This window comes from Oncorhynchus clarkii, unplaced genomic scaffold (genome assembly GCF_045791955.1).
Source record: "Oncorhynchus clarkii lewisi isolate Uvic-CL-2024 unplaced genomic scaffold, UVic_Ocla_1.0 unplaced_contig_4687_pilon_pilon, whole genome shotgun sequence".
Classification (NCBI taxonomy): domain Eukaryota; kingdom Metazoa; phylum Chordata; class Actinopteri; order Salmoniformes; family Salmonidae; genus Oncorhynchus; species Oncorhynchus clarkii.
In genome coordinates this window covers 407,813-426,158 of record NW_027261111.1, presented here as the reverse complement: position 1 = coordinate 426,158, position 18,346 = coordinate 407,813, and the positions used below count along the sequence as shown (strand labels likewise).

Here is an 18,346-nt window from a genome sequence, read left to right as displayed (position 1 = left end):
TCGAAACAGGGACGCTCATTTTTCTGGCGTGCTTGATATACAACTGGCCGACTAGGACTAAAACTAGGCAATTCAGTGGCTCTACTCTCCGTATGAGCCGAAAACACGCTCTTGTGCGTCAACACAAACTCGTGTGCCAACACAAACTCGTGTGCCAACACAGACGCTTCTGACAGGGAGGATATCTACTACAATGCATTCCGGTAAGGAATTTTTAAACTCTCCCAACAAGATTAACTCCCGGAGAGAGTTGAAATCAGTTATCTTGCTAGCAGCATGCCATTTATCAAACAGATTTCCTTTGTCTCTTGCAAATTACACATAAGTCTTACTAGAAGACATTCTATGAGACCTAAATCTCTGTCAGTATGCCTCAGGCACAAGCTCATAGGCACGAAGAACAGTAGCTTTGACCACTTCATAATTCAAACTGTCCTCCAGAGGTAGCGCTGACAAAATCTCTTGGGCTTTACCAGTTCATTTACACTGAAGTAATAGGCACCATACCTCTTCAGGCCATTTCAATGCTACGGCTATACGCTGAAATACACAAAAATAGGAGTCAACCTCTGACTCTATGAACAAAGATACCAAGGCAATCTGCCTACTAATGTCAAAAGTGTTAGAAGCTCCAGTTGGTGAGGACGGCTCACTAACAGGCACAGCAGGAACGGAGGCTAGCCTCGCTGTCTCTGCGTCTCTCCAACGCTAATGCTAAATCAGCTATTCCCAGCGGTGACGCTCAACACTGAACTAGACCACTATAACAATCTGCACCAGTAGTGACAGATCCCAGATGAGCCCCCACTTATGTTACTTTTTCACTATTATACTTTGCATGAGTTACAGTGAGGGGAAAAAAAGTATTTGCTCCCCTGCTGATTTTGTACGTTTGCCCACTGACAAAGATATGAGTCTATAATTGTAATGGTTTATTTGAACAGTGAGAGACCAAATAACAACAACAAAAATCCAGAAAAACGCATGTCAAAAACGTTATCAATTGATAATGAGGGAAATAAGTATTTAACCCCTCTGCAAAACATGACTTAGTACTTGGTGGCAAAACCCTTGTTGGCAATCACAGAGGTCAGACGTTTCTTGTAGTTGGCCACCAGGTTTGCACACATCTCAGGAGGGATTTTGTCCCACTCCTCTTTGCAGATCTTCTCCAAGTCATTAGGGTTTCGTTTGGCAACTTGAACGTTCAGTTCCCCCCACATAGACTGGCTAGGCCACTCCAGGACCTTAATGTGCTTCTTCTTGAGCCACTCCTTTGTTGCATTGGCCATGTGTTTTGGGTCATTGTCATGCTGTAATACCCATCCCCGACCCATTTTCAATGCCCTGGCTGAGGGAAGGAGGTTCTCACCCAAGATTTGATGGTACATGGCCCCGTCCATCGTCCCTTTGATACGGTGAAGTTGTCCTGTCCCCTTAGCAGAAAAACACCTCCAAAGCATAATGTTTCCACCTCCATGTTTGACGGTGGGGATGGTGTTCTTGGGGTAATAGGCAGCATTCCTCCTCCTCCAAACATGGCGAGTTGAGTTGATGCCAAAGAGCTCCATTTTGGTCTGATCTGACCACAACACTTTCACCCAGTTGTCCTCTGAATCAATCAGATGTTCATTGGCAAACTTCAGATGGGCATGTACATGTGCTTTCTTGAGCAGGTGGACCTTGCGGGCGCTGCAGGATTTCAGTCCTTCACAGCGTAGTGTGTTACCAATTGTTTTCTTGGTGACTATGGTCCCAGCTGCCTTGAGATCATTGACAAGATCCTCCCGTGTAGTTCTGGGCTGATTCCTCACCGTTCTCATGATCATTGCAAATCCACGAGGTGAGATCTTGCATGGAGCCCCAGGCCAAGTGACATTGACAGTTCTTTTGTGTTTCTTCCATTTGCGAATAATCGCACCAACTGTTGTCACCTTCTCACCAAGCTGCTTGGAGATGGTCTCATAGCCCATTCCAGCCTTGTGTAGGTCTACAATCTTCTCCCTGACATCCTTGGAGAGCTCTTTGGTCTTGGCCATGGTGGAGAGTTTGGAATCTGATTGATTGCCTCTGTGGACAGGTGCCTTTTATACAGGTAACAAGCTGAGATTAGGAGCACTCCCTTTAAGAGTGTGCTCCTAATCTCAGCTCGTTACCTGTATAAAAGACACCTGTTAGCCAGAAATCTTTCTGATTGAGAGGGGGTCAAATATTTATTTCCCTCATTAAAATGCAAATCAATTTATAAAATTTTTGACATGCGTGTTTCTGGATATTTTGTCTCTCACTGTTCAAATAAACCTACCATTAAAATGATAGACTGATCATATCTTTGTCAGTGGGCAAACGTACAAAATCAGCAGGGGATCAAATAGTTTTTTCCCTCACTGTATGTTACGGGTCTCGTTAACACTGCCGGGCCAAAGGGATTCGTAACACTAGTGTTTTGTACACTCAGTGTTCACGTTACCCCTGCTCACATATCACGTTTCCATATGGGGATAATAAGGTTCATTTGATTGGTTGATTGATTGATTGGTTGATTGAATCCCCATTCAGGTGGTAATGGAGGAGTTCCACCACCCTCGGACGGTGTGGGTGCCCCTGGGGGTGTTGCTGGGGTCAGGCATGCTGTTCGCCGTCCTCACCCTCCAATGGCAACGCTTCTTCACCACCCTCTCCACCGCTGTGTTCGGCTCGGCTGTCATCACCGTGACTGTGGACTACTTCCTCGAGCTGTTCGCTCTGGTCAGGTATGTTGGTGTTGTAGTTAGGGCTCTCTCCTCTCCTCACCTCTCCTCTCCCCTCTCCTCCTCTGCTCACCTCTCCTCTCCTCACCACTCTCCTCACCCCTCACACCTTCTCACCGCTACCCTCTCCTCACTCCTCCCCTCCCCTCTCCTCTTCTCCTTCTCACTACTCCCATCTCCTCCTCTCCTCCTCTCCTCATCACTACCCTCTCCTCACTCCTCCCCTCTCCTCTTCTCCTCCTCACCACTCCCCTCTCCTCCTCTCCTCACCCATCCTCTCCTCTCTCCTCTCCTCACCACTATACTCTCTTCACTGCTCCCCTCTCCTCTTCTCCTCCTCACCATTCCCCTCTCCTCACCCCTCCTCTCCTCTCTCCTCCTCACCCCTCCTCTTCTCTCCTCTCCTCTGTTGCTCAGCTGGTAGAGAGAGGTGCTTCCAACACCAGGATTGTGGAGGCCACCCATATGAAATTCAATTTCCACAGAGGCCACCCATCTGAAAATGTATTCAAATCTTTGCACGCACTACTGTATGATAATACTACTGTAAAATAACACTACTGTAAGATAACACTACTGTAAGATAACATTACTGTAATATAACACTACTGTAAGATAACACTACTGTAAGATAACTGGGCTGCAGGCCCAGACGGCATCCCCAGCCGCGCCCTCAGAGCATGCGCAGACCAGCTGGCCGGTGTGTTTACGGACATATTCAATCAATCCCTATACCAGTCTGCTGTTGCCACATGCTTCAAGAGGGCCACCATTGTTCCTGTTCCCAAGAAAGCTAAGGTAACTGAGCTAAACGACTACCGCCCCGTAGCACTCACATCCGTCATCATGAAGTGCTTTGAGAGACTAGTCAAGGACCATATCACCTCCACCCTACCTGACACCCTAGACCCACTCCAATTTGCTTACCGCCCAAATAGGTCCACAGACGATGCAATCTCAACCACACTGCACACTGCCCTAACCCATCTGGACAAGAGGAATACCTATGTGAGAATGCTGTTCATCGACTACAGCTCGGCATTCAACACCATAGTACCCTCCAAGCTCGTCATCAAGCTCGAGACCCTGGGTCTCGACCCCGCCCTGTGCAACTGGGTACTGGACTTCCTGACGGGCCGCCCCCAGGTGGTGAGGGTAGGCAACAACATCTCCTCCCCGCTGATCCTCAACACTGGGGCCCTACAAGGGTGCGTTCTGAGCCCTCTCCTGTACTCCCTGTTCACCCACGACTGCGTGGCCACGCACGCCTCCAACTCAATCATCAAGTTTGCGGACGACACAACAGTGGTAGGCTTGATTACCAACAACAACGAGACGGCCTACAGGGAGGAGGTGAGGGCCCTCGGAGTGTGGTGTCAGGAAAATAACCTCACACTCAACGTCAACAAAACTAAGGAGATGATTGTGGACTTCAGGAAACAGCAGAGGGAACACCCCCCTATCCACATCGATGGAACAGTAGTGGAGAGGGTAGCAAGTTTTAAGTTCCTCGGCATACACATCACAGACAAACTGAATTGGTCCACTCACACAGACAGCATTGTGAAGAAGGCGCAGCAGCGCCTCTTCAACCTCAGGAGGCTGAAGAAATTTGGCTTGTCACCAAAAGCACTCACAAACTTCTACAGATGCACAATCGAGAGCATCCTGGCGGGCTGTATCACCGCCTGGTATGGCAACTGCACCGCCCTCAACCGTAAGGCTCTCCAGAGGGAAGTGAGGTCTGCACAACGCATCACCGGGGGCAAACTACCTGCCCTCCAGGACACCTACACCACCCGATGTCACAGGAAGGCCATAAAGATCATCAAGGACATCAACCACCCGAGCCACTGCCTGTTCACCCCGCTATCATCCAGAAGGCGAGGTCAGTACAGGTGCATCAAAGCTGGGACCGAGAGACTGAAAAACAGCTTCTATCTCAAGGCCATCAGACTGTTAAACAGCCACCACTAACACTGAGTGGCTGCTGCCAACACACTGACACTGACTCAACTCCAGCCACTTTAATAATGGGAAATGATGTAAATATATCACTAGCCACTTTAAACAATGCTACCTTATATAATGTTACTTACCCTACATTATTCATCTCATATGCATACGTATATACTGTACTCTATATCATCGACTGTATCCTTATGTAATACATGTATCACTAGCCACTTTAGCCTATGCCACTTTGTTTACATACTCATCTCATTTGTACATACTGTATTCGATACCATCTACTGTATCTTGCCTATGCTGCTCTGTACCATCACTCATTCATGTATCCTTATGTACATATTCTTTATCCCCTTACACTGTGTACAAGACAGTAGTTTTGGAATTGTTAGTTAGATTACTTGTTATTACTGCATTGTCGGAACTAGAAGCACAAGCATTTCGCTACACTCGCATTAACATCTGCTAACCATGTGTATGTGACAAATAAAATTTGATTTGATTTGATTTTGATTTAATTTGATTTGATTTGTTCGATCACATTACTGTAAAATAACACTACTGTAAGAAAACACTACTGTAAGATAACATAACTGTAAAATAACAATACTGTAAGATAACATTACTGTAATATAACACTAATGTAAGATAACATTACTGTAATATAACACTAATGTAAGATAACATTACTGTAAGATAACATTACTGTAAGATAACACTACTGTAAGATAACATTACTGTAAGATAACACTACTGTAAGATAACACTACTGTAAGATAACATTACTGTAATATAACACTAATGTAAGATAACATTACTGTAATATAACACTAATGTAAGATAACATTACTGTAAGATAACATTACTGTAAGATAACACTACTGTAAGATAACATTACTGTAAGATAACACTACTGTAAGATAACATTACTGTAAGATAACACTACTGTAAGATAACATTACTGTAATATAACACTAATGTAAGATAACATTACTGTAATATAACACTACTGTAAGATAACATTACTGTAAGATAGCACTATTGTATGATAACATTACTGTAAGATAACATTACTGTAAGATAACACTGTAATTGGCTTTGGGGAAAATACGTTTCTGCTAAAGAGCATAAATTAAACGTCTGTTGTTTGATTTCCAAGATGACACACCCCCCTCTTATTCCTTGACTCTATTACAGATACATGTCGGAGAGGATCGAGGTGGCTCCGCCCCGTCCTCTATGCTGGTTCACCTGGGTCGTCATGGGGGTGTGGCCTGTCCTGGCATTGCTGGGGGTCCTCATCCAGTGGAAGGTGACCGCAGAGGGATGTTCACACACTGAGGGTGAGTCTGATCCCTGACCTTTAACCCTAACAGAAGGATACTCACACACTGAGGGTGAGTCTGATCCCTGACCTTTAACCCTAACAGAGGGATACTCACACACTGAGGGTGAGTCTGATCCCTGACCTTTAACCCTAACAGAGGGATACTCACACACTGAGGGTGAGTCTGATCCCTGACCTTTAACCCTAACAGAGGGATACTCACACATTGAGGGTGAGTCTGATCCCTGACCTTTAACCCTAACAGAGGGATACTCACACACTGAGGGTGAGTCTGATCCCTGACCTTTAACCCTAACAGAGGGATACTCACACACTGAGGGTGAGTCTGATCCCTGACCTTTAACCCTAACAGAGGGATACTCACACATTGAGGGTGAGTCTGATCCCTGACCTTTAACCCTAACAGAGGGATATTCACACACTGAGGGTGAGTCTGATCCCTGACCTTTAACCCTAACAGAGGGATACTCACACACTGAGGGTGAGTCTAATCCCTGACGTTTAACCCTAATAGAGGGATATTCACACACTGAGGGTGAGTCTGATCCCTGACCTTTAACCCTAATCGAGGGATATTCACACAATGAGGGTGAGTCTGATCCCTGAGCTTTAACCCTAACAGCGGGATACTCACACACTGAGGGTGAGTCTGATCCCTGACCTTTAACCCTAACAGAGGGATACTCACACACAAAGGGTGAGTGATAGATATGGTGCGGTCTTGCCAGCTGTGGTCTTTGTCATACCAAGTTTCAAGTCCTAGACATGATTAAAGTACCTGTCCAGTGTTTCCATATGTCCATGAAATTTTACTTACAATTATTTACAATGTGAGTGAAAGAGTTTTCCTTACAAAAAATGAGTAACAAGCAGCTTTTCTGTGTTGGAATGGTGTGGGCGTACCCCAACAACAGAATGGTGTGGGCGTACCCCAACAACAGAATGGTGTGGGCGTACCCCAACAACAGAATGGTGTGGGCGTACCCCAACAACAGAATGGTGTGGGCGTATCCCAACAACAGAATGGTGTGGGCGTACCCCAACAACAGAATGGTGTGGGCGTACCCCAACAACAGAATGGTGTGGGCGTACCCCAACAACAGAATGGTGTGGACCCACCCCAACAACAGAATGGTGTGGGCGTACCCCAACAACAGAATGGTGTGGGCGTACCCCAACAACAGAATGGTGTGGGCGTACCCCAACAACAGAATGGTGTGGGCGTACCCCAACAACAGAATGGTGTGGGCGTACCCCAACAACAGAATGGTGTGGACCCACCCCAACAACAGAATGGTGTGATAATTAAAAATATTAATGCTCTAGACCACTGATTGGCCAGCTCATCCTCTACGCTCTTGACCACTGATTGGCCAGGTCATCCTCTACGCTCTAGACCACTGATTGGCCAGCTCATCCTCTATGCTCTATAGGCACTGATTGGCCAGCTCATCCTACCCAAGAGCAGCACATCCTCCTCAATGAGGAAATAGTATTTTTTAAATGGTCTCTGTGAGGTAGAAGTTTGAGGTGGGTTTTTTTTAAGTGTTTTTTTTCTGCCATTCATGCAATGGCCACAAATACAAGCATAGGACGAGTCAGCAACATTATTTTTGGTACGAGTTAACAGAATGTTAACTTTTAAAAGAAAGCTTTTGACTGGGCAGTAACTTTAAGTTACTTTAAGTCCAATACTACAAATCAATGGGGTCACCACTACCACATATCTACAGTACAAAATCCATGTGTACGTGTGTGTATAGTGTGTACGTTATCATGTGTTTGTATGCGTGTGTCTGTGCCTATGTTTGTGTTGCTTCACAGTCCCCGTTGTTCCATAAGGTGTATTTTTATGATGAAGTAAATCTCTCCTCCACTTTCAGCCAGAAGAGATTGACATGCATATTATTAATATTAGCTCTCTGTGTACATCCAATGGCCAGCTGTGCTGCTCTGTTCTGAGCCAATTGTAAGTCCCTTTTTGTGGCACCTGACCACACAACTGAACAGTAGTCCAGATGCAACAAAACTAGGGCCTGTAGGACCTGCCTTGTTGATAGTGTTGTTAAGAAGGTAGAAACTAGAGCCTGTAGGACCTGCCTTGTTGATAGTGTTGTTAAGAAGGTAGAAACTAGGGCCTGTACAACCTGCCTCAACTTCCACATTATTTATTACAAGATTTAGTTGAGGTTTAGTGAATTATTTTATTCCCAAATATTATGCTTTTATTTTTTTTAAATTTTTATTTAGCTCTAACTTCTTCCTTGCCACCCATTCTGAAACTAACTACAGCTCTTTATTAAGTGTTGCAGTCATTTCAGTCGCTGTGTTGAGTCATCCGCATACATAGACACTCTGGCTTTACTCAAAGCACGTGGCATGTCATTAGTAAAGATTGAAAAAAAATACTGGGCCTAGACAGCTGCCCTGGGGAATTCCTGCTTCTACCTGGATTATGTTGGAGAGGCTTCCATTAAAGAACACCCTCTGTGTTCTGTTAGACAGGTAACTCTTTATCCACAATATAGCAGGGGGGTGTAAAGCCATAACACATACGTTTTTTTCAGCAGCAGACTATGATCGATAATGTTAAAATCCGCACTGAAGTCTAACAAAGGTTGGAGGTAGGCTATATACCACCACAGAATCAGAGGTTTCATATAATGAGGTTCTATATATATAATTATGCTTTAACAGGAAGTCACACATCTAATGTGATTAAACTATGAACACGTGATGGCTTGTGATCAAAGCATGTACTCTAGATCAAGAGAAGGAAAGGAAGCTTTGGCGCTGTGGTTGGAATCTGGTGGTTGTCATAGTAACAACCTGTGGACCCCTCCTCCCCACTCTCCCAAGATTATACCTTTTGATTGCGGGGAAGAGGATGAAGGGGGGCAGAGGGATGTGGGGGGGAGGGGCAGCAAGGAGGTCAAGAGGTGGTTGGGGGGTGGCAGCAATGAGGTCAAGATGGGGTAGGGAGATCAAGGGGGCAGGGACAGGATGGGAGAGGCAATGAGTTATCGAGAGGAGGGTTAGAGAGGGTAAGAGACAGGGTGAGGAAGAGAGGAGGGTAAAGAGGGATGAGAGACAAAGAGATGCGGAGAGGAGAGTAAAAAGAGATTAGATGGGGTGAGGAGTGGTAAGAGACAATGAGAGGCAGAGAAGAGAGTAAAGAGGGTTGAGAGACAAAGAGAGGCGGAGAGGAGAGTCAAAAGAGATGAGATGGGGTGAGGAGTGGTGAGAGACAAGGAGAGGCAGAGAAGAGGGTAAAGAGGGTTGAGAGACAGGGAGGGGCAGACAGGAGGGTAAAGAGGGTTGAGAGACAGGGAGAGACAGACAGGAGGGTAAAGAGGGTTGAGAGACAGGGAGAGACAGACAGGAGGGTAAAGAGGGGGTTGAGAGACAGGGAGAGACAGACAGGAGGGTAAAGAGGGTTGTGAGACAGGGGGCGGCAGACAGGAGGGTAAAGAGGACATCATTCAGTGGAGATAATGACAGATGGTGACTCTACCTCTCTGGCTGTGTGTGGACTGTTGAGGCACAAAAGAGAGAGAGAGCAGCAGATATGACACAAATTCTGCTGCTGCTGATAATGAACAGGGAACAGTATTATTAGTCCTGTCGATAATGAACAGAGAACAGTATTATTAGTCCCAATGAAAATGAATAGGGGGCAGTATTATTAGTCCTGATGATAATGATAATGTACAGGGAACAGTATTATTAGTCCTGACCTCTTACTTCTACCCCCTCCTTTTTCGAACATTCTGTTAAAAATCGCGCACCTTTTCAGCGTCCTGCTACTCATGCCAGGAATATAGTATATGCATATGATTAGTATGTGTGGATAGAAAACACTCTGAAGTTTCTAAAACTGGTTAAATCACGGCTGTGACTATAACAGATTGTGTGTTTCATTGAAAAACGCAAGAAAAACTGCTCTCTGAAAGCTAAAAATAATTTCCATAAGTCACTTCCATGGGTTGTTAAAAGAGGACAAAATTTAATATCGACTTGCATGCAATTCATACAAATTCCACACGATGTCGCCATTGTCGTCATTTTCAATTGAATTTATTGTTGGAAAATCCATCTATCTGGCTTCCGTTTCTTCCAGTCTCCACCCGGATGTTGTTAATGTGGACATGGGCAGCCATTGATTTGCACACGAGGAGCTATTGAATATACATCGCCCTGTAATCATTTTGATAGATTATAAACGTTTACTAATACCTAAAGTTGGATTACAAAAGGATTTCGAAGTGTTTTGTGAAAGTTTATCGTCGACTTTTTTCATTTTAAAAAATGATGCGGCGTTAAAAAACAATGTTTTTTTCTGAATGACACAGCTTCCATAGAAAGCTATTTTGGGTATATATGGACCGATTTAAACGAAAAAAAGACCCAATAGTGATGTTTATGGGGCATATAGGAGTGCCAAGAAAGAAGCTCGTCAAAGGTAATGAATGTTTTATATTTTATTTCTGCGTTTTGTGCTGCGTCGGATAAGCAGAGTCTTTGTTTACGTCGCATTCATGCATTTTCAGGTGGTGCATGCTATCAGATAATAGCTTCTCATGCTTTCGCCGAAAAGCATTTTAAAAATCTGACTTGCTGGCTAGGTTCACAACGAGTGTAGCTTTAATTCAATACCCTGCTTGTGAATTTTGATCAAGGTTTGAGTTTAAACGAGTACATTTAGCATTTAGCGTAGCGTATTTGCATTTCCAGGTGCCTACTTGAGACATATGCGTCTCAAGTAGAATCAAGAAGTTAATAATGATAATGAACAGGGAACAGTATTATTAGTCCTGATGATAATGATAATGTACAGGGAACAGTATTATTAGTCCTGTAAATAATGATAATGAACAGGGAGCAGTATTATTAGCCCTGTTGATAATGAACAGGGAACAGTATTATTAGCCCTGTTGATAATGCTAATGTACAGGGAGCAGTAGTATTAGTCCTGTTGATAATGATAATGAACGGGGGACAGTATTATTAGTCCTGCTGATAATGATAATGAACAGGCAACAGTATTATTTGTCCTGTTGATAATGATAATAAACATTGAACAGTAGTATTAGTCCTGTCGATAATGATAATGAACAGTGAACAGTATTATTAGTCCTAATGATAATGAACAGCGCACATTATTATTAGTCATAATGATAATGATAATGATAATGAACAGTGAACAGTATTATTAGTCCTGTTGATAATGAACAGGGAACTGTGTTATTAGTCCTGTTGATAACGATAATGCACAGGGAACAGTATTATTAGTCCTGATGATAATGAACAGGGAACAGTATTATTAGTCCTGTTGATAATGATAATTTACAGGGAACAGTATTATTAGTCCTGATGATAATGAACAGGGAACAGTATTATTAGTCCTGATGATAATGATACTGAACAGGGAACAGTATTATTAGTCCTTTTGATAATGATAATGAACAGGGAAGAGTATTATCTGTCATATGCTTCTTTGGGGAGGGTGTCAAAACATTGTAGGATTCTGTTTGTGCTGGGATTCAGTATCCCCAGACATTGTGGTGGGGGGATAATTGTGTCTTGAACGATATGAAAAGAAGGAGGCTGTATGAATGATGGAAGACGAGGAGATTATATTCGTCTGGACGCTGTATGAATGATGGAAGACGAGGAGATTATATTCGTCTGGAGGCTGTATGAATGATGGAAGACGAGGAGATTATATTTGTCTGGACGCTGTATGAATGATGGAAGACGAGGAGGTTATATTCGTCTGGACGCTGTATGAATGATGGAAGACGAGGAGGTTATATTCGTCTGGTCGCTGTATGAATGATGGAAGACGAGGAGGTTATATTCGTCTGGACGCTGTATGAATGGGGGACTGTGCTATTTGTGCTGTTTGATGGAAGATGAGGAGGTTTCAGACTGTCTTTATTTATCTCTCTTCCTCTTGGTCTTTTTTTTATCCCCCCCTCTCTCTCTCTCTCCCTCTCTCTCTCTCTCTCTCTCTGTCTCTCTCTACCCTTCATCGCCCTCTTTCTCTCTCTGCCCTCCCTCTCTCATCCTCTCCTCCTGTCTCTCTCTCTCTCTACCCTTCATCTCTCTCTTTCTCTCTCTGCCTTCCCTCTCTCATCCTCTCCTCCTCTCTCTCCCTCTCTCTCTCTCTCTGTCTCTCTCTACCCTTCATCTCCCTCTTTCTCTCTCTGCCCTCCCTCTCTCATCCTCTCCTCCTCCTCTCTCTCTCTCTCTCTCTCTCTCTCCCTCTCTCTCTCTCTCTCTCTCTACCCTTCATCTCCCTCTTTCTCTGTCTGCCCTCCCTCTCTCATCCTCTCCTCCTGTCTCTCTCTCTCTCTACCCTTCATCTCTCTCTTTCTCTCTCTGCCCTCCCTCTCTCATCCTCTCCTCAAATCTCTCTCTATCTCTCTCTCTCTCTCTCTCTCTCTCTCTTGCTCTCTCTCTCTCTCCAGTGGTTCTCAGTCGACAGCAGCGGAGGGTCCAGTTGATTAGGATCCACCAGAAGGAAGATAGGATGCAGAAAGAAGTGAGGAAGAAGAGGAAGAGACAGAAGCAGTACCACCACCCTCCTCCATTTACCACCACCACCAACAAACCCCTTCTCCCTCAGCCTATCACCTACCACAGGAAACCAAACCACACTCTATGCTTCGATGGGGACGTGCTGTCTCCTGTAAGACCCTGGATCTCTCTGCCTGTATTTGTCCCAAGTGGCACCGTTTTCCCTTTGGGCCCAGGCCAATAGCAGTACACTATAGGGAATACTGTATCTAATTGCCCGTCTCAATGGGTGTCAATATGTCTGTGTCAATATGCATTTGTGCCTATTTCAGTGTCTGTAAATAGGTATGTGTGCCTCTCAATATATCTTCTGTAAAACTGTGCCTTTCTTCATCTGTCTTCATCTGTCTTCATCTGTGTCGATCACTGTCTGTTTGTCTTGGCTCTGGACAAACCCTCTCTCCCTTTCCTTCTCTCTCCCTTTCTCTCTCTCTCTCTCTCTCTCTCTCTCTCTCTCTCTCTCTCTCTCTCTCTCTCTCTCTCTCTCTCTCCCTCTCCCTCTCTCTCCCTCCTACACCCTCCCTCTTCCTTTTCACTCCTCTCCCCCTCTCCCTCTCTCTCTCTCCCTCCCTCTCCCTCTCTCTCCCTCCTACACCCTCCCTCTCTCTCTCCTTCTCTCTCCCTCTCTCTCCCTCCTACACCCTCCCCCTCCCTCTCCTTCTCCCTCCCTCCCTCCCTCTCCCTCTCTCTCCCTCTCCCTCTCCCTCCTCAGAGTTACATCGCTAGTTTCCGGGACAGACAAGTGGACAGACAGGGATACCCTCACCACGGCAGGCCCATCGCCAGGCACCACATAGCTGACCGAGACTACGACTGTGGATCCCAAGTACCCCTGACCGCCCCCAATGGACCGGCTGTACGGGTGTGACAATGACAATGACCCATAGTGTTCTGGTCGGTCCATTCAATGTCCAGAAAATATCTTCAGTGTCTGGATTGAACGTTCATCTCTGGACCGATTTTTTTTCTGAGGTGCGTATAGACTATTGATGCAGTCCCTTCCCTTCTCTTTCGTTCCACCCTGAAGCAATCAGTGTCCAGATTGAGATTGACCTTTGAACCCTGGACTGATTTATTGAAAGGCTGTCTTCCATTCCGTCCTTTAGTCTGTGGTTTTACCTTTAACCCTGAACCTGTGGTTCCTACGTCTCAGCTCTTAAGGGTGCAAGAAAGCACTGACTGAAGTCTTCAAGACGTCTATTTTTGAAGTGTTACAATTTCCCAGAATGCCCGCAAGTCATTTTTGGGGCCCCCCATAGTCTTTGGGAGGTAGTTTAGTTTTTGGTATAAAAATAAGACTGTAAAATCACCAGGAATTCAACAAAACATCTGTTTAATTTAGGAAATCTGTTCATAAGTATCCCCCCCCCCCCCCCAGTGTACAAACGATTATAATTATGTTCCGGCCCCCGACCATCCCCCCAGCCACCCCCCCAGCCACCCCCCCAGCCACCCCCCCCAGCCATCCCCCGGCCACCCCCCAGCCATATTATATCTGAGGAGGCCTGCTGTGATACTTTATACAGTATGTTATTATATCTGAGGAGGCCTGCTGTGATACTTTATACAGTATGTTATTACAGCTGAGGAGGCCTGCTGTGATACTTTATACAGTATGTTATTACAGCTGAGGAGGCCTGCGGTGATACTTTATACAGTATGTTATTACAGCTGAGGAGGCCTGCTGTGATACTTTATACAGTATGTTATTATATCTGAGGAGGCCTGCTGTGATACTTTATACAGTATGTTATTACAGCTGAGGAGGCCTGCTGTGATACTTTATACAGTATGTTATTATATCTGAGGAGGCCTGCTGTGATACTTTATACAGTATGTTATTATATCTGAGGAGGCCTGCTGTGATACTTTATACAGTATGTTATTATATCTGAGGAGGCCTGCTGTGATACTTTATACAGTATGTTATTATATCTGAGGAGGCCTGCTGTGATATGTGTGCTAGTATTGATTTGTTGTGTTTGGTGTTTGGTGCATGCCTACTGCCTTGCCCTCCTCAACTGATCCTGATTTTCCCCAGGCTGTTGAACCTGTTCATCTCATTATGGGTTGCGTTCATTATTAAACCCCACTAAGTCTGTTTATTAACCTGTTCATCTCATTATGACTGTATTTAATTGAACGGATTTGAAACCTGAGGAAGGGATGTTATCTACTGTATTATTCAAACTAACCTGCTATGGCTTCAATGTTGCCCTTTACTGGTCCTCTGGGAGAGACAGTACAAATCACATGCTGTCTCCTCTCCTCTCCTCTCCTCTCCTCTCCTCTCCTCTCCTCTCCTCTCCTCTCGTCTCCTCTCCTCTCCTCTCCTCCCCTCCCCTCCCCTCTCCTCTCCCCTCTCCTCTCCTCTCCTTCCCTCCCTCCCTCCCCTCCCCTCCCCTCCCCTCCCCTCCCCCCTGTCAGCCATTGTTGCCATTAATGGTGGTTAGTGCTAGTTTGACCACCAGAGGGCATCTTTAAGAAACTAAGTTATTAAATCGCTCATCAATTTGTACATGTCATCACCCAGCGTACAAGTCATCCAAGTCTTTAAATAGAGTCAAAACATTTTAGTTATAAAACTAAATAACAAAAGGGAGCCTTGATTCATTTTTTTTTAAAGCGATTTAATTAAGAAATGCATTTGACGATTATTAACATTGACTGCACTAGAGACTTTAAACCCTTTTATGGGATGGATTTTTAGAAATGTAGCTTCATTGGTTAGATTAATATTGTGGTGTTTATATTCAGAGAAAAATCAGAAATGCATTTCTGACTGTAGCCGATGTAGGTCTACGGGTTTCAGTTAGGAAAATATGGCGCTGCACAACGTGACAGTCATCCAGACCTCAGTAGAATAAGGTAACATCACCTCAACAAGTCCGTTAGACACATTCTGTGCTGTGAAGGTAAAGTCTAGTTGGGGTTAGTAACTGGGTTAGTAACTGGGTTTGTAACTGGGTTAGTACCCAGGTTTGTAACTGGGTTAGTACCTGGGTTAGTAACTGGGTTTGTAACTGGGTTAGTACCTGGGTTTGTAACTGGGTTAGTACCTGGGGTTACTACCTGGGTTTAGTATCTGGGGTTAGTACCTGGGTTAGTACCTGGGTTATTACCTGGGTTAGTACCTGGGGTTACTACTTGTGTTAGTACCTGGGGTTAGCACCTGGGTTACTACCTGGGGGTACTACCAAGGGTTACTACCTGGTTAGTACCTGGGGTTAGTACCTGGGGTTGGTACCTGGGGTTAGTACCTGGGTTATTACCTGGGGTTACTACCTGGATTAGTACCTAGGGTTATTACCTGGGTTATTACCTGGGTTTACTACCTGGGTTAGTACCTGGGGTTATTATCTGGGTTATTACCTGAATTAGTACCTTGGGTTATTACCTGGGGTTAGTACCTGGGGTTAGTACCTGGGGTTAGTAACTGGGTTAGTAACTGGGTTAGTACATGGGTTAGTACCTGGGGTTAGTACCTGGGTTAGTACCTGGGGTTAGTACCTAGATTAGTACCTGGGGTTATTACCTGGGTTAGTACCTGGGGTTACTACCTGGGTTAGTACCTAGGGTTAGTACCTGGGATTAGTACCTGGGGCTACTACCTGAGGTTAGTACCCGGGGGTTAGTACATGGGTTAGTACCTGGGGTTAGTACCTGGGGGTTAGTACCTGGGTTAGTACCTGGGTTACTACCTGGGTTACTACCTGGGGTTAGTAACTGGGTTACTACCTGGGTTAGTACCTGGGGTTACTACCTGGGTTAGTACCTAGAGTTAGTACCTGGGATTAGTACCTGGGGCTACTACCTGAGGTTGGTACCTGGGGGTTAGTACCTGGGTTAGTACCTGGCTTACTACCTGGGTTACTACCTGAGGTTAGTAACTGGGTTAGTAACTGGGTTAGTACCTGGGTTAGTAACTCGGTTAGTACCTGGGTTAGTAACTCGGTTAGTACCTGGTTTAGTACCTGGGGTTACTACCTGGCTTACTACCTGGGTTACTACCTGAGGTTAGTAACTGGGTTAGTACCTGGGTTACTACCTGGGTTACTACCTGGGGTTACTACCTGAGGTTAGTAACTGGGTTAGCAACTGGGTTAGTACCTGGGTTAGTAACTGGGTTAGTACCTGGGTTAGTACCTGGGGTTACTACCTGGCTTACTACCTGGGTTACTACCTGAGGTTAGTAACTGGGTTAGTACCTGGGTTAGTACCTGGGTTAGTACCTGGGTTACTACCTGGGTTACTACCTGGGGATACTACCTGGGGTTACTACCTGGGGTTAGTAACTTGGGTTAGTACCTGGGTTACCGCCTGGGTTACTTCCTGAGGTTAGTAACTGGGTTAGTACCTGGGTTAATACCTGGGTTAGTACCTGGGGTTAGTACCTGGGGTTACTATCTGGGTTAGTACCTAGGGTTAATACCTGGGTTAGTACCTGGGGTTATTACCTTTGTTAGTACCTGGTTTACTGCCTGGATTACTACCTGAGGTTAGTAACTGGGTTAGTACCTGGGTTAGTAACTGGGTTAGTACCTGGGTTAGTACCTGGGGTTACTAACTGGCTTACTACCTGAGGTTAGTAACTGGGTTAGTACCTGGGTTACTGCCTGGGGTTACTACCTGGGGTTAGTAACTGGGTTAGTAACTGGGTTAGTACCTGTGGGTTAGTACCTGGGGTTACTACCTGGCTTACTACCTGGGTTACTACCTGAGGTTAGTAACTGGGTTAGTAACTGGGTTAGTACCTGGGTTAGTAACTCGGTTAGTACCTGGGTTAATACCTGGGTTAGTACCTGGGGTTAGTACCTGGGGTTACTATCTGGGTTAGTACCTAGGGTTAATACCTGGGTTAGTACCTGGGGTTATTACCTTTGTTAGTACCTGGTTTACTACCTGGCTTACTACCTGGGTTAGTACCTGAGGTTAGTAACTGGGTTAGTAACTGGGTTAGTACCTGGGTTACTACCTGGGTTACTACCTGGGGTTACTACCTGAGGTTAGTAACTGGGTTAGTAACTGGGTTAGTACCTGGGTTAGTAACTGGGTTAGTACCTGGGTTAGTAACTGGGTTAGTACCTGGGTTAGTACCTGGGGTTACTTCCTGGCTTACTACCTGGGTTACTACCTGAGGTTAGTAACTGGGTTAGTAACTGGGTTAGTACCTGGGTTACTACCTGGGTTACTACCTGGGGTTACTACCTGGGGTTACTACCTGGGGTTAGTAACTGGGTTAGTAACTGGGTTAGTACCTGGGTTACTACCTGGGCTTACTACCTGGGGTTAGTAACTTGGGTTAGTACCTGGGTTACCGCCTGGGTTACTTCATGGGGTTAGTAACTGGGTTAGTACCTGGGTTAATACCTGGGGTTAGTACCTGGGGTTACTACCTGGGGTTAGTAACTTGGGTTAGTACCTGGGTTAATACCTGGGTTAGTACCTGGGGTTAGTACCTGGGGTTAGTAACTGGGTTAGTAACTGGGGTAGTACCTGGGTTACTACCTGAGGTTAGTACCTGGGTTACCGCCTGGGTTACTTCCTGGGGTTAGTAACTTTGGTTAGTACCGGGGTTAATACCTGGGTTAGTACCTGGGGTTAGTAACTTGGGTTAGTACCTGGGTTACCGCCTGGGTAACTTCCTGGGGTTAGTACCTGGGTTACTGCCTGGGTTACTTCCTGGGGTTAGTACCTG

At 45.3% G+C, this 18,346-nt stretch overlaps 1 protein-coding gene across 1 annotated transcript; it reads left to right on the top strand.

Annotated features, from left to right (window-relative positions):
• Positions 1–2,391: 2,391 nt before the first annotated feature.
• Positions 2,392–13,516, top strand: LOC139404892 (transmembrane protein 198-like). Its single transcript, XM_071147429.1, has 5 exons — positions 2,392–2,400; positions 2,560–2,753; positions 5,916–6,061; positions 12,540–12,760; positions 13,361–13,516. Exons 1-5 carry the CDS (start codon positions 2,392–2,394, stop codon positions 13,514–13,516), a joined length of 726 nt encoding a protein of 241 aa, XP_071003530.1.
• The last annotated feature ends 4,830 nt before the right edge of the window (positions 13,517–18,346 follow it).